The 16,549-nt window shown below is 38.3% G+C and overlaps 4 protein-coding genes across 6 annotated transcripts in view; 1 reads left to right on the top strand and 3 right to left on the bottom strand.

The window, feature by feature from the left end:
* The window catches only part of LOC108747431, a 4,215-nt gene extending 3,567 nt beyond the window's left edge, over positions 1 to 648 (bottom strand). The window contains exon 1 of the mRNA XM_018484875.1: positions 546 to 648. Within this exon, the coding sequence (XP_018340377.1) occupies positions 546 to 632 (87 nt within the window). The 5' untranslated portion in view covers positions 633 to 648. The remainder of the gene's footprint in view (positions 1 to 545) is intronic.
* LOC108747425 (spermatogenesis-associated protein 5) overlaps positions 1 to 16,549 on the top strand; it is a 104,279-nt gene that overhangs the window by 71,925 nt on the left and 15,805 nt on the right. The gene's annotated exons all lie outside the window — the stretch shown is intronic.
* Positions 5,834 to 9,614, bottom strand: LOC108747426 (bone morphogenetic protein 2-like). The gene is made up of 5 exons (XM_018484868.1): positions 9,131 to 9,614; positions 8,568 to 8,724; positions 8,318 to 8,463; positions 7,720 to 7,821; positions 5,834 to 7,393 (listed from the first exon to the last, which is right to left on the bottom strand). The coding sequence occupies exons 1-5, from the start codon at positions 9,338 to 9,340 to the stop codon at positions 6,320 to 6,322; spliced, it is 1,689 nt and encodes a 562-aa protein (XP_018340370.1). The 5' UTR covers positions 9,341 to 9,614; the 3' UTR covers positions 5,834 to 6,319.
* The window catches only part of LOC108747433, a 6,416-nt gene continuing 904 nt past the window's right edge, over positions 11,038 to 16,549 (bottom strand). Inside the window, exons 2-8 of one of the 2 annotated variants that reach the window (XM_018484880.1) lie at positions 16,027 to 16,131; positions 14,517 to 14,620; positions 12,809 to 13,022; positions 12,466 to 12,519; positions 12,060 to 12,202; positions 11,761 to 11,915; positions 11,038 to 11,292 (exon numbers count right to left, since the gene is read on the bottom strand). In XM_018484880.1, the coding sequence (XP_018340382.1) occupies positions 11,235 to 11,292; positions 11,761 to 11,915; positions 12,060 to 12,202; positions 12,466 to 12,519; positions 12,809 to 13,022; positions 14,517 to 14,620; positions 16,027 to 16,131 (833 nt within the window). In that variant the 3' untranslated portion in view covers positions 11,038 to 11,234. The remainder of the gene's footprint in view (positions 11,293 to 11,760; positions 11,916 to 12,059; positions 12,203 to 12,465; positions 12,520 to 12,808; positions 13,023 to 14,516; positions 14,621 to 16,026; positions 16,132 to 16,549) is intronic. The other variant, XM_018484881.1, reaches the window with a different exon arrangement.

Raw genomic sequence — 16,549 nt, 5'->3', positions numbered from 1 at the left:
AAAAATAGAGAAGAGATAACAATATTAATATATAATATTAATAGTACAATAAGGAAATTATTTAAAATTTTTTGAGATTCTTTTTCTATAAAATCTCAAAAATGGAATATTTATACGTATTAAAAGGAAAAATACCGATTGTCAAGGAGAAGAAAATTTGAATTTGTAATAATATGGCTGGTCATGTTTTGAAGAGGGTGTTATATATACAATAAATGACCTACTAAGAGAGAATTTCGGATAAGTTAGATAAAAAAATGCGATATTTTCCGCTATCAACACTAGTCATTTTCTTTTCTATTTGCAAATTGAATTTGCGATTCTATTTTCGGTTTCATTAAGCAAGAGTGACTTCACCATCGCTGAAAATAACAATTATATAAGAAAAGATGAAATCAGACGGACAGAGAGAGAGAGAGAGAGAGAGAGAGAGAGAGAGAGAGAGAGAGAGAGAGAGAGAGCTTCACAGAGGAGAGACTCTCCGATCGTAAATGAGTAAGTTGAGTCGAGAAAAAGAATTATCTTATTGTTTGATTCATACTTACTTCGTCGCAATCCTTGTAGTCGTGCGAAGCGACGAAGATCGAGTGAAGAAAAACTGCCGCGACGCAAATCACGAACAGCGCTTTCATTTTGTTCGCTCCGGGCTCCGATGGGACGTATAAGCGGCGTTCCACTTTTCAGCTATACTCGACCTTTCGAACATAACTAACGCGTCTCCACAATCGATACCCAAATACGTAGAAAACCACTCGGGGCATCTGCTCGCTTGTTTACCATAGGGACGGTAATGGTCCCGTTTTTTTCCCGTCGTCGTTTCCCGAAACGGAAAGGGACCGGAAAATTGGAACGGAACTCTGGGAAAATCGAAACGTCCGGTTGTTGTTTGTTTACCAGCCGCATTTCACGCGTGGAGATAACAAATACCGCCGATGCGGTAGAAGCCGCGGGGAAGCGAGCCGACCGATGACGCGTGATGTAAGACGGACGATAGGCAAAAGAACGAAGAGCTCCGAGGGTTCGGAAAGATCTCGAACGGGGGGGAAAGGTAGGCGCACGCGGCCGCACACCGTTCAAAGGCCTACCACTAGGCGCATAGTTGTGAACCGGTGAAGTCTGTCCCACTGTATGTTGTGTGTAACAGCCGGCGATGGTCAGAGGGAAAGACGGAAGGAAAAAAAAAAGAAGAGAAGAGAGGGAGAGAGAGAGAGAGAGAGAGAGAGAGAGAGAGAGAGAGAGAGAGAGAGAGAACGAGGTAGCCTAGCCTGACAGCCCTGATGGCCTGATGGTGACCCATGGGACATCACCGTGTCCGTCGTTGTATTGGGCGCTATGACGTACGGTCGTCTGCATTAACCCTCAATTATGGACGTGGAGCCCCGGCGAACTCCTAGCTGCCACTTATTTCGCAATTTTCTTCATTTATGTTCCCTTTTTTCTAGAAAAACAGATAAAACTTGATTCCGTTGCACGTTTAATGGTGGAACGTATGGTCGAGCATGGAGAGCAATTACTCTACTTTTTTCCCCTCCTTCTAGAATTTTTCGGGCTTATTGTTAGATTGGAGTTGATAATTTATTAAGACTGTTTGGGAGAACCTTCTCATGTGCGCGAATTCTAGATATCTTTCTGTTGTTTTTTTTTTCGTTTCTCGTTGATTTGTTTTTTTTTTCTCTTAGTTTTCCTTGTTCCTTCGTTTGATTTTGCTTCTCATCAGCTCTGCCAACCCCAAAGCTTTTCTTATTCCCTTTTGAATAATATTCGATCACTTCTTCTCGTAGGACCCTGTTAATTAAGTAAAGATTCCGTAACATCTAATCATTCTGATCTCGTAAGCTTTGATCACTGACAACTCATGATAGTTTGTTGTCGCATCAAACCTGTAGATTGCATGTGATCTTCAAGTTGTAAACATTAAAATACACTCATCGAGCGTGATGGAGAAAGGAGGAATATAAGTACTTTTCGCTTTTATTTCTGTCAATGCAGATTAACCTTAATTTCGATTTAACTTATTATTCATTTTTTTTCTAAGAGTTATAACATACCTGTTTCTACGTAGATTTTGCGGTCCAACTTGCTCTTTCTTTCTCTAATTCTTGAAGTGGAAAGAGATAAAGAGTCAATTGAGCCAAGATTCGAATTAAACTACATTGTCAGAAACGTTAGGAAAAAAAAATAAAAAGTACATTAAACCCAGATCGCAGTTAATTTACATTGATAGAAATGGACGTAACATTCGTAACATAGTCGCTGATCCTTTTACGACGGATGGAAAGTTTCACATTTTGCTCCGAATACATGAAGTATATGATAATGAGTTTTTCTACGCAGTCGGAAATCCTTCAGCAGTCGCAGGGAGAATGCTCCCGAAAATTGTTGGATAACGATGTGCGTGCGCGCGTGCGTGCGTTTCGCGTGTGCCAAGCACGCCCGCGTATTACGAGGATCTAAATACAACAGTGGAATGCAGCGGAACGCGTTCCAGCTATTTTTAGCCGGGCCGATTCGAAAATACACCCACTGCGGATTAAATATAGCCGGGGATATGCATGCGTGTCCGCGGAATGCACGCGCCGGCACGCGAGCGATCTCGAGACAAGCAATCTCGCGAACATGCAAATTCGCGGCGTTGTCCTCAGACCTGCTCCTCCGAGTGATATGTACTTAAGAATAATTACTCTGAATAATAAGCACTTACGACAATCTCAAATATAAGAATCGATCGAAGATCCGGTATTCCAGTAGTTGATTTTTATATTTCAGATTGTCTTAAGTAGGGGAGACCGGGGTAAGTTGACTATGGGGGTAAATAGAATAATCGAGGATTAAATTAAAAATGAAACACGCGTAAAATGTCCGAGCAGCAGCGACTGCCGCTAAGTTTGCTGTAACATCTTGTTACGAACACATCTATGATAGAAGTTATGCCACATTTAAAAAAAATCGTACACTTAAGTAAATATTTTTTATTCTTAAAGTTTTTATTTTACAATCGTATATGATTGTCTGTGATATGCGATTTCTGCTTAGATAGTAAATGTAGTTCTTAATAAAGTCCTACAGATTTTTTTTATTTATGTGTCTTTGTTATCGTATATTGTTAATGTTTTTAAAAAAAATGAACGGATGAGGATAGTAGACTAACCACAGCATGGAACTCATTTAGTGACGACTCTTATAGTACTTACTTAAAATTTTATTTCTTTTATCTATTATTTATCGCAACTTTCTATATCAACAAGAAAGTAAAAAACTTTAATAATTAACACTTAACATTTAACAATAAATTATTTTTAAACAATTAATATATATAATCACAATCAATTCTAATCAAAATTTTCATAAAAGAAAGACTACGAACGCTAGGTTGGTAGAGATGCTTACAAATAATTAATACTTAAGAATAAATTATTCTTTCCTAAATCGATTGTACTTGTTGAAATAATTGTAAATTTAGACGTATCGTAAAATATGTAATGTTTAAAGAAAAATGAGAAGAAATTACAATACACCTTTTTTTTTTTTTTTTTTGAGAAAAATGTAAATTTTTTTTCATTGTGAATTACGCTTCTAGGTTTTTTTACGGAAATAAGGGGGAAGGGGTTGGAGTGAATGAATATAAATAATGAGACCCCTCGTGGCCCTCGTTACGCTGGCACGTGTGCTAAAAACGAAGAAGGTCACAGTACACGCAAGGGGGGGGGGGAGAGGGGAGAGGAACGAAAACAAGCCGGGGTACCAAGTGACGTTTCGTCGAGCGAATACGCCGCGTGATCGCCTGTAATTTCGTTCAATCTTGCGAAATTGCGCGATTTCACAGCGGGACAATTATTCAATCGAGATTTTGATCGCGTCTTATTTTACTCAATCTCATAGGGTCGCAGACGAGGTCGATTACGGCGATAATATAATAAAAATCCCGTGCGATTTACCGTTGCTGGAAGAAACTGCGCGTATTCGCGAGAAATATTCGCAAAAACGATCACGGTTTTCCTATTCCTCAATTTTGTCACTTAATCCTCTACAACATCACGTAACGTGGAAATTATATATTTATATAATCTACTTTTTTTTTTTAAGTGTTTATGAAAAACAATTTTTAAATTGTTGTAAGATGCTTTGATATAATTGGCTTGTACATTTCTATCCAATGGGGAACTAAGAGCAAAAAAATCAATCGGAAAGAATCTTATAAGAGAGTCGAAGTGTACAAAATTGCTTAATTTTTCTGTTGAACGCAGCCAATGTTTCTCATTTATTGTTTTGTACGAGCGGAAAAATTGAAAAAAAAAAAAAAAGAATTAAAATACATTTTTTATCAAAGAGGAAGTATAAACAAGTTTGTTGCGTGAAATCATAACGATAATACGATCGAGCGAAGCTCGACCAGTAGTGAATCATTCGCATTCCGCGGCTGCAATCATTTCTGCAATCCGAGAGACGCCGCGCCCGCCGTTGACGATCGCCGTTGTTGTCAGCCGGTTTGCCTCTGTAAATTATGATCCCAGCAATTTCGCTCCCAACGAAAACAAGCTGAGTAGCTCTCAGCTCTCGAGGAGGACGCATCGCGACGAGACAATAAAACGACAATGCGCCGTTCGTATCCCGCGAGATTAAAACCTAATTTGCAATGTTCCTTGCTTTCTATTTCTTATTACTTTTAACCACTTTTTACCTCTTGCCTTTTTGCCTTTTATCCTGTTTCTTCTGTTTTCTGTTGCCTAAGATAAAAGTTGACGACTTTCGGAAGAGACAAACACGTGACAAAATGATACACGATTGTTGAGATAAAACGGCCGCGAAAATAGAAAAAAAGTTAAAAGATAAAAGGGAATGGCGAATTTAATTGGACTAATATATTAATGCATATTAAAGCCGTTGTACACAGATATAAAAATATGTAAAATAGATATAAAAAGATATTGACATAAAAATGTTTAACATAAATATAGAAATAAATAGAAATAAATCAAATCTTCAACACACTTTATTGTACAGTTAGGTAAAATATGTATGAGAAACAGGAGATGTGAAGAGCACATTATAGATTAAGCTTAAATCTCGCGAGAGCATGATTGTTGAACTTCCTCTTCGGGAGATTCTCTACATCTGTAAAAGAGAGATCGGCGGGATTTACGGTGGCCAATAATTCGAGTCACAATGTCGCTTGAGTATCATTTTATTCCTTGTTTTTTTTATATTTTCGCTATAAATAAATTCAGTGAGATGTGTCGGTGCTTATATATGTACACGCATAGCTGAGAAAGACCCGCCTAATTCTACGTTTACAATTATAGCAATAATTTAACGGCACTACGGTATATTCTACAGTACACTAATCAGATATACTTCATTAATCATATATGTACTCGTATATGTTATTGATTCTATACGGCATACGTGATACTTGGGAATGTCTTATGTACAAAAGTAGCTGCGAATGGCGTGTCGATTACTCATTACAGGATCGTCACGAACCTTCGGGAATGACAGCGTCAAGAGAATTCTCCGTTAATTCATTAAAAGCCGTAATTGTATGAGACTTGAGTTAGTAAAAAAGTTAATAAAAAAAGATCAGAAAACACGTTATGAAAAATGTACGGGATGAATTCCGATCTAAATTATTCTTTTCTTAGGAACCTACAATATAAATCTACTCTAAATTTTTTGGTCTTAAGAGTGAAAATTCCGCCACTCTTTTTTCAGAGTGGTAGAAGTTTCAATTTTTAAGAGTGAGATTTTATTCTTTAGAGTGAGATTTTACTTCGAAGAATTTAGAGAGTAGGGAATAATTAAACAACTTTGATTCGGAATCCATTCCAATTCCACAAATAATGATCATAAATAAATGTTCAAGCCGCTGTTGTACTGAACACTTTAACGACAAAACAGTCGAATAGGAGAATCAAACGCCATCGATCAATAATCCGGCTATTTACAATGAGAACGAATTATTATCGTAATTCTTATTTAGCTGCAAGAAAAAAACTGACGTAACGATCAACTTGTTTATTCTATGCCAATTATGAAAACATTATATCATCTCAAAATTTAATCTCCATCTTGGGTATTACAATTATGAATCTCTATTCCTACTTCAATAACTTAGCGATAGTTTCCTTTAGCGCGGCAGAAAGGAGGTATTGTAATTGAATCACGAATCAGATCGAAAACCCTAGACCTACTTTCTCTATTTACCTTTCTACATATTTCTTCCTTCCTTCACGTATCACTGTTTTCTTCACGCAGCGTTTATTTTAATCATGGCCGACACCTCGGAAGCGATCAGGTTTCCCCCCCCCCTTCTCTCTTTTTCTTAACGACATCCGCAATGGTCCGCGATCATGTCCTCGTACATCTTGAGCACAACGTTCTCGTTGTCGTCGTAGAAGAGAATGCTGGTGCTGAGCAGCTTGGTCGGCACGCAGCAGGGCCTCTCGACGCCCTTGGCCATCTTGTGTACGATCGCCTGTATCGTCGCATGATTCGTCGGCCGTTGGTTTTGGCTGAGGGGTGGCTCGCACACGCCCTTGCATTGGTACGCGGAATAGCCAGCCGGCGCGATTATCGAGGACGACAACCCGATGTCTTGGAAGTCTACGTAGAGCTCGTGCCTCGTGCACTCGGTCGTGTTCCCCAGCCGCTCCGGTGCCAACAAGCTCTGGCTGCTCGCCGATCGCGCCGTTCGATGACGTCGTCCTGTGACCGACGTCGATCTGTTCCTCACCACCTGTCCCAGCCTCTCGCGAAACATCGCTCTCTCGTAGATATCCATCGATGTGAGGATTCGTGTGGTCCGTGAGCAATTTTTCGACACGATACCGCAGGAAGTGCGTTTCCGAGAGAACGTCGAGTCGCGACGACGGCGCCTCGTCGCTTCCAGAGGATTGCTATATCGAGAGACTTCGCCTTGTTTCTTCTTTTCCTCCTCCTCCTCCTCCTCCTCTTCTTTACGTCTTTTCTTTAGCCGCTGGAAAAATTCCGGCTCGTGTCTGTTTACCAGCAGAACCTCCTCGGGCTGACCGTTGCCTTCCTGTTGCCTCTTGTGCCTCCTATAGTGTTTGACACCGTCATAGTCGTTCTCCAGATCGATCTTCTCGTTTTCCGCATTCTTCTCGTATACTGGATCTTTTTCATGGTTCTCTTCGTCGTCGTCGTCTTGTTTTCCGTATGCGTAATATCGCGGCGCGGTTACCGATCTTTCACTGGATCGACCATTACTATCATCGTCGAAGAGAACCAATATCGGCTGTTTGCTATGGTGATAATCGTTTCGGCGGGAAAACTCCACCGATACCTCGTCCTGGAATAGATCCTGAGTTGTCACTAGGAGGCCCAGATTCGGCTCACCGCTCATCCAGTCGAGGACGGCTTGCTTCACATTGAATATCTGTATCGCAAACGCTATTGTTGAAATATCCAATTCAAATGCGATATGTTAAATGTATTTAGTCAAGTAGTTGACATTATTTTTTTTAACGAGAATTACTGAAATTGTCGAATTTTCTTGAATGAAAATGTCAAATTGCATTCATGATTTTTAATCCTTCGAGATATGAATAATTTGATAAATTATCACGGCAGACTTTTAATTTGAAAACTTTTAAAAAACTCACGTTTAATATTATTTGATTAAAAATTGTGATGTTGATATCGATGAAATTATCATTGCGGAAGGAAATAAATGACAATGTTAAATCGTTATAACGCTCTCACCTGCCAACCGGAAGCGTGCGCACCGACATAACGAACATTCAGTAACCTGTGAAGATCTGGCACATCAAGGCTGCGATCGTCCAGGACTTGATACACTCTTATCTACGTATATCAAAGTTTACATTAGAAAATTTATATTATAGGAAGTAAATGATAGACATTTCGAAATAACAAAAAAATTATTTCAATAAGAAGTAATATTTTTTAATTTTTACACTTAAATTTTAGTTGTCGAACAAACAAAATATTAATTTTTTCTAAATATTTGTAACTGATTGGATTGCGATGAAACTGTGCATAAAAAAAAAACACTTATATAAAAACATTTAGATTTTGATCATTTTTGAAATTTTAATTTATAACAATAAAAATAGTAAGAATTAAACTATAAAAATGTGTCGTCCAATAAAAACAGAATATTATTAACACAACTTTTATATGTATAATATACTTTGTTTAAAGTATAAATACTAATATAACATGCTGTATATCTATCGAATCTCCTTAACACATCAACACATCAAGTTCATACGTTTGATTCACATGCATGTAAAGATTGACACGCTGATCGACGACACTGATCGTGCCAGGCACTTACAAGATAATAAGGCGACACAGACGTTAATGGATGTACGTTCCTCGGCGGTATTTTCTTCCGATAGAGATGAAGCTCAGCCTCCAGCACCGATTCGTTCATCTCCAGTCCCGAGACGTTAAAGAAATAGAAGTTCGACAAGAAAGGGTCTACGTGCAAAACAACGAGAAAAACGTTTAGATCGCGACTCTCGCTCGACAGTGAATTGTGTGACTTCCGCGAGTGTTTAATGATTATGTACTGAAAAAATTACCTCTTTCAACGAAGCTGCGCACGATTCTGGCGTTGTACGGATTCCGACCTCGTGTAACTCCGCTGGGATCGGCGATAGTGTTGTAGAGTTCCATCATGAATTGCGGCGGTACCTTGCGATGGGCCAGATTCTCGTTCTGACTCCGAATACCAAGGATCTGCAATGCGTTCATCATTTTACCGTTAGTGCGAAACTTAAAGAGACTTCATTGTCTAAAGATGACAAATCGCCAATTCGGGTTGGATGATCGTTGCTTGATTCTCTCATTTACCGTAACTCTCTAAATTCTTAGCGGAGTGGAATCTCACTCTAAAAAGCGAAAATTGGGCCAGTCTTGAAAAAGACTCAATTTTCAGTCTTTCATGGCCGATTTCTTCATCTCTAGATAACTTTGTTTATGCGATATCTTATGGATAAAATTGTCGGTAACTTAAGGAGTAAAGAAATGGGCCGTAAGAGACTTTACTCTTCAAAGTAAAATTCACTGTAAATATTTTAGAGAGTATCCGATAAATGGCATGATTATGGAGAACATTTATTGCGACGAGGATTGTCATTATCACCTCTTGTATTTTCTGCAAAGCCTCCTCTCGTTGAGGCGCGAGGTCATTCTCGTCCGCTGGTTGAACGAAGGGCCACAATTCTCTGAGTTCTTGCTCGAGATCATCCCTGTCTTCGGTTTGAAGGTCCGATTTCGGGTACGCGTTAACGTCGCACAGGGACGTCAATGAGAGTAGCAGCACTAGGAAACAGCACGGCGCGCTTCTCGTCATCACCGTCGTGGATCCACGTATGTTGTGATAAGAAGAAGAGAGGTTCACTCGCGATTCTATCGAGATCCGTTTCCTCGAGCGCGTGTCGATCCACTTTCAATCCCGAGGAATCGCACGCGAAAATCGGTCGGCACTGTTAACGTCGTCGTGTGCATCAGCTTACTCTTTCATCGCGACAAGGATAACTCAGAGGAGCTCCTTCTCTCGAGTCCCTATTTGTCTTTATTAACGTGGGAAAAAAAAATATGATGGAGAAGTCTCTTCCACGGAGGAGATTTTGCCGAACCGAACGGGATGCTAAGTGGCATATGGGATGTCTTGGCCGCGAGGAGTCACCTTTATGCTACTCCGGGAGTTGCCTCCCCCGCAACTCGTTTGTCCCCCGCGGCATTGGCTCTTCTTCCCGCTTCTTCCTCGCTGTCGTTGTCGTCGTCGTTATCGTTGAACGGGGATCCCCTCGATTCGATTTTCGCGCATTACCAATGTTTGCCTTCGTCAATATTTGTTTGCCACGTAAAAATGTTCTATTGGAGAAAATTGAATGTTATTATTTTAGGTAGGAAGAGAGAGAGAGGATTCTTTTAAACCTGCATCTTTTGAAAAGCTTGTCGAAAAGCAAAAATTTTAATAGCGAAAGATATTTTCATTAAAAAAATTATACGGAATTTTCAATTTTGATAGAATACATTTTACACACACCGAACAAAAATTTATTAAATCTTAACACGTTTTTCTTTAAATGGTACTAAGTGATCAACGTTAAAATTCCAAGTAAATAAATATTTACTTGGAAATTATCAAATATTTATTAAAATTTTAGTAGTTTTTAGGGTACGGAAATAATAAAAATAGCAAAAATATTATTTCATTCAAGGAATTGATTTGCAAGGGAACGATTTACGAGCACTTTTTACGATGACCGATTAACTGGTCGACAAAATCGATGAAAGAAGCGAGACTTTAAAAAGGCCGAGAGATGTAAGGTCGCGCTACAACGATGACACCGCGTGGCTATTAAAAACAGCAGGCGCTTCCTAAATTCCGCGGATTCGTAAGTGCCGAGTTATGTGATTTGTCACGCGGCGATATTTAGGCGGATCTGACGTCGACGATTTATTTGTCCCTCTCTAACGAGAGATTCGCGAGGGCCGATTATTTATTTCGATAAATTTTTCTTGTCCGTCAACTATATTTTCGTACGATTTTTATTTTTCTAATTCGAACCTTTATCCGATTGCGGAGCCGTTCGCGTTGCATTGTCGGCCAACAATCGCGTTATGCAAAACGCTCGCTTATCGATAAACGTCCACCCACGTGGCGGACCAACGTCGTCACACGCCCAAATTGCAAAAGACGTAGCGAAATATTTATCAATTGTTGGACGCGATAGAGTTATACTTACCGAGAAATCTCTAATTTTAGCGCGTGATTGACTCTATTGTAGTAAACAACTTTTCGTGGGTGTGTCCTACTAAAATTGGGACAATCAGGCACGTGAAGGAGGTCGATTTGTCGCTTTAATGCAGACATAACGTAAATGCACAAAAAATGTCTCGTCAAACTTCCTTTCCCTTCATAAAAGCTTCATTATCGTGGTAAATATATATAGGTTATATATATTTATAAAATATATAGGAAGTACAGGTAGGAAGAAAGATATTTGTCTTATTTGTAAAAACATCGTTGATTTATTTAGTCATATGGATTTGTAGGTACATGATGTACCTAGGAACATGAATGTATGCGCAAAATATGTTTAACAAGCTGTCTTTCTCTTTCTCTCTCTCTCTCTCTCTCTCTCTCTCTCTCTCTCTCTCTCTCTTCGTATTGCTTTCTTTTACTTTTTTCTCTCATCTTCGATTCGATTTAAGCTATTCACGACGAATAATATTTTTCAGACGCAGGCACACTGAGTAATTTGAATTATCTCTCTCTTCGCTCCTCGTCGGGTCCTAGAAGTCCCAAATATGATAAATTAATAAACATTAAATATTTTTTTTTTATTTGGAAATTAAATTTTTTTCTTTAGATGTATTCTCTAAATTGCTTGGAGTAAGATCTTACTTCAAAAAAGTTAAAATACTGCCACTATTAAAGAAGAGAGAAAAATTTGCACTCTTGAATAAGAGTGGCAGATTCTCACTCTTTTTTTTTAAGTGACATTTCTTCCAAAGGAAAGAAATCTCATTCTTTTTTTGGAATAAATCTCACTCCAAAAGTGTGAAATCATTCCAAAAAAAAAAAAAAAAAATGAGTGAAAATCTGCCACTCTTATTCAAGAGTGCAAATTTTTCGCTCTTTTTCAATAGTGACATTTTTTTAATTCTTTTGAAGTGAGAGGTTCACTCCAAGAAATTTAGAGAGTACATGATAATAGTTGAAATTTTTTAATTGGAATAATCATGGAATAATAATTCTACCTGTACTCGTGCACTTTAAATCTGGCCGGTGTGCAAGTGTGCTGCTTCGAATACAGACCGGCTAGGCATCTGGACGGCTCTTTTTTATCTCGTAGAAGACAGGTCTCCGTTTCATTTCCCGGACACGTTCCGACGCATTGACCAACGTTTATTTGCTGTCAAAAATAACAAAATAGAAGGGACGAGAAAATATTAAAAAAAAAAAAAATTCGAACAAAGCCGCCAAATAATGTATGTACACCATCGACATAAAATCTTTATTCTCTGTAACAATTAGTTATCGAATATATATTTCATACTCGGATCACAGGTCTCACGTCAGTCGTATTTGTACCCTCTTTGATCGTCACCTCGCTGTAATCCAGCACAGTTTCCATGTGGTCCATTCGATAACAATGACCGGCGCATCCGCATTTCTCGACTACTTGGTAAATCTCGTCACCTTGAAAATAACACAATTTTTAATTCAAATATATTTATAAATGACTCTGATTTTTAGGCTTCTATTCTTTTGTAACCCTTAATGAAAGTCTCGACACTATTATTTCGTTATATTTTCGTTATGACGGAATTTAGTTATATTATCGTTATCATTACATTTTTCATGTATAAAATCTGCATGCACAACGACAATGTAACGACATTGACATTGTCATTAAGAGTTACAAAATGGAGATACCTTAATTTCATGTTTATTTCACGTACCATTTGGCCCTTTGGCGCTGATTGTGTTATTCCGGACCGGCTTGCAACCCAGATCTTGAAAGACATATAAATAAAACGTTAATTTTTCGGATTCCACAAAAATTTTAAATTATACGTAAAAGTGAATAAGATAGATAAAGAGAAAATCATAGAAAAAATTGAAGAATCAGAATATTTGAAATAATTTGAAATGCTGAAAACAAAACACGCGAAGATAATCGCGGCTGGACCATCAGTATTTCTTTTTATGATGATCCAGCTGTGATTATCTTTATGCGACTGGTCCACCAGCCACCTTTAGTCACGGACCTTTAGTCTCGGAAAGTTCTTACGAGGTTGATACCTTTGGCACAATGACCGATGCAAACTCCGATGTCCACGACTGCTTGGTGCGGCGTACCGGAATGTACATAATGGATATAGGATTCTCGTCTGCAGGACGTTTCTGGCGAGCAATCGCAGGCATCTATAGCCTCGATTACGCGAACACCCTGCAACGTAGACACTCGCTCCAGCTTCGCGGCTCTCGCGCGACAATGGAAATCCGATGAACATTTCTGAAAACCAAACAGAAACATTCGTGAACCGTTAATATGGGAAAAGAGAAAACATTCTGTTCTAAAACATTGTAACATTGTAATAAAACTGGCACGTAAATTAATTCTTCAATCCATAATTTTCTTTAATGATGAACTTCGATCATGTTCAATTGAATGTTGAATGAAAGACTCTTTTAAGGTATCTCAAAAAATTGCTGAAAAAAGGAAAAGGTTTTGAATATCACAGAATAAAAAAGATTTCTTACACATCCAGGAGTTAACATACGTTGTTAAAGCCTATTCTACAATGTGCTCTTTGTTTCCTGTTTCTTGCTTTTTGCTTCTTACTTCTTCCTCCTTTGCAACAGTTTTATCGACAATTGTATTTCTTGCTACGTGTTTCTTGTTTCTTCCGAAGTTCGTTAACTTTTATCTCGGGCGACATAAAACAAAAAACCGGATAAGAAGCGAAAAGACAAGATGTACAAAATAGCAAAAAGCAAGAAATAGAAAGCACATTGTAGAATAACTATAATAGTTCACTAACTAATCAACATGCCACTGCTTCACCATTTTAGCATAAAAAAAAGAAAAATGGCTCTCGGCTGTTTTACGATGGCTGTAATAAAAGATACGCTCGCGTCATTCGCTTATCGAGGATCATATTAGAGTCGTTTCAATAAATCTTTCCCCCAAGGCGACCGCCGTCATCCATCCAGCGGGATCCAACGGACGCATAATTCTGGGATTTAGTGGCTGGACATTCCGGCGCCATCGAGAGGATCGGTGACCGCGGTGCCGATTCGACCTTCGAAGGACGCAAAACATATCGCCTTGATCGCCTTGCGTTTCGCGTTCAACAGCCTCCTTTCCTCGGTATTCCATTGGGTCCAGCCTCAACGAGCCATCATTTAGCATGGCTGCTGTAAAAGACCGTATCCGCGCTATCGACCGATCAGGTTGCGTCACGTAACGAAAATAGCCCTTCTTCGAATAGCCGAAAGATCCGGAATATCATTCAGGAAAATATGAGTATCGAAAAGGACGAGCGTTTGCAAGGAATCTATCCTACATAGGATCAGATTTTTTTACCCTTTCGACGATGAATTAAGATAAAATTTGACAACGAAGTCATTCGTAATCGTCAGACGGGACTATTTATATCACGTGTAACTGAACGCATAAATAGTGAACCAATGATGCCAGACGGCAGACATTTGCAGCATGCTAGCAGCATGTTGAAAGGATTTGGCGGACTTTTCGTTTTGCTCGTCAATCTAAATTTTACTTATTAATCTAAACGTAGAAATTGCGATTCTGCGTTGTCGATCGGAATCTGTTTACATGTAAAGTGTGTTATGTCTTCCACATGATCGAAGCGAGGAAAGAGCTTCGTACACTGAAAGAAAGGATTGGCTGCCGCAGTAAATTAGATTGGTAAAATATGACACAGGATTTTTAATTGGCTGCAACCACTCAGTCAATCTTTTCTTTCGACCAGCGGTGACTTACCTGCACCGCTGGTCGACTGGCATCCCCAGGATCGTCGGACACGTGTCGCGGGCATAATTTTCGGCAGTGTCCAGCGTCGATCTGGATAACTTCCCCGGATATCCCTATAAAACAAAATCGATCCATGTTAGACATATTTTTTTTTGTTGCAGCAAAAAACACGATAAACAGATCGGTATACTATATATGACATCGATTGGACATAATTTTTGGGAAAAACAGCGCGCAGATTTATTTAATGACTTTGTTAAAAACCCTGGCAAAAGAAAAATTAGAGTGTAAGGCCGTAAAGAATAAAAGATTTTAACCTATCAGAAATCAGATACATCGGAATACAATCGGTTGCCGATAGGTTGAAATCGCAAAATTATTCTTTATTTCTAATTCCTTATTCCTTCTATTGTGCGCAGGACCTAAGACTAACGCGAGTATTAACAAAGTTTTTAAAAGGCGAAAATTGAGGCAACGAAATATAGAGATGTTCAAGCTTTCCTTACGTTTCGTTGTCTCGATTCGACTTACTTTTAATTTTTATTTTTGTCAGAGTAATTAAAGAGAAAGAAAGAGGAAGCCTAAGAAGATATGGCGGTGGTCTAGAGATGGTCAATTGAATTGCAGTGTGTACAACTCTATTATTTTTGCGTTGGAATGCGGGAGTATTTGTCATCAATGTCATCAATGAGGGGGAAGGTTCTGCGCGATTTTTATCGCGTTATATTACATACGAATAAAAATATGACTCGAGGATTTCGAGAGAAATGCGTCGTAAGTGATTAATTTGATGGATTGCATACGGTGTTCTAATTGAAATATTAATTTCGATTAAAATGCTGGCGGGTCATCTCCTTCTTCATAAACGGTCAAACGTCACCGCCGTTAAATTGAAGTCAATAGATTGACGAGAGAATCCGACACAGTCGACGCGCGATGCGAAATTTCGATTCTAGACGAATGAAAATATTTTATCCAGTCGCGCGTGAATGTTTAATCGTATTATTTGTTTTTCCCCCAAGTGTATGTTAAATTCATAATTCCAAATTATACCAATTTGAGTTACTTTTAATCATTTCTATAAGTCGCCACAGTTCCGAATCAATATGTCGTTGATTTGAGTAAAACAATGAAGTTAAGTTAACTCAAGATAATGTATTTATTATAGTTTGACTCAAATTTAGTTTCTTATTTACTAAGTATTACATATTATGTTAATACGAACGTTGTTTACTTTGAAACTAATCACAAAATAGATTAATTTACACAAAATGACCGGATGTTCTGTTCTTTTCCCCTTAAAACACGGGATGGAGCTATCAATTCATTATAATGTACACACATAGATCGTACCTTTCTAACTATGAATCGTTCATTAACATATTTTGCTCAAGTTTCCTCCTCGAATATTGCATTTTCTTTCTTTCTCTCTTTTTTAATATATATTAGATTGATATATATCTATAGTTAAAAGCAGAAATGATTAAGAAATAATCGATCTTTTAATTTAACCGCTCACCATATCCAACTTCGATCATCTTCTCGTGTCGGGCGCAGCACGTGTGTTGTCGCGGTTCTTCTGAATGCACTTTTCCCTCATTTCCTGATTCCTTCTCGCAAAAAGCTAAGCAACAAAAATCGAGGCGATCACGAGTGGAACTCAATCGATAACTTTAAAATTTATGATCGGAATTAGACGGGAGTTAAACGCTTCTTAAACGATGTGATATTAATGACATAAAATAGATCTATACCTGGTCGATTTAAACAAAATTAAAAACTAAAATTCTAGATTTTAATTTGGACTCAAAATTTGGATGCACAATTGAAATTAAATCGCGTCTTGTAGACTACTCTTTTTTGAGGCAACAATTTGAAAATTGTAATTTTGATTTTTCATTATGTGGGGAGAAAGAGATGGATCTTTTCTTTTGCCAAACGATTCTGTCATCGACTGAAAGAAGCAAAGATTATTGTGCGTAGCATCAAGATTTTAACTCCTTAAAATTTTGTTATTATTATTAATATTCGGAATGCATCTG

The sequence above is a fragment of the Trachymyrmex septentrionalis genome, unplaced genomic scaffold (genome assembly GCF_001594115.1).
Source record: "Trachymyrmex septentrionalis isolate Tsep2-gDNA-1 unplaced genomic scaffold, Tsep1.0 scaffold2, whole genome shotgun sequence".
Lineage (NCBI taxonomy): Eukaryota > Metazoa > Arthropoda > Insecta > Hymenoptera > Formicidae > Trachymyrmex > Trachymyrmex septentrionalis.
This window is presented reverse-complemented; position numbering and strand designations above follow the sequence as displayed.

What these genes read in the sequence shown, in the direction of transcription:
- LOC108747426 (XM_018484868.1), bottom strand. Translation starts at nt 9,340, where the DNA reads ATGACGAGAAGCGCGCCGTGCTGTTTCCTAGTGCTGCTACTCTCATTG. An exon ending in GCGCAGCTTCGTTGAAAGAG is followed by an intron (nt 8,464 to 8,567) that starts GTAATTTTTTCA and finishes TTTTGCACGTAG; the next exon opens with ACCCTTTCTTGTCGAACTTC. An exon ending in CGCACGCTTCCGGTTGGCAG is followed by an intron (nt 7,394 to 7,719) that starts GTGAGAGCGTTA and finishes TTTGCGATACAG; the next exon opens with ATATTCAATGTGAAGCAAGC.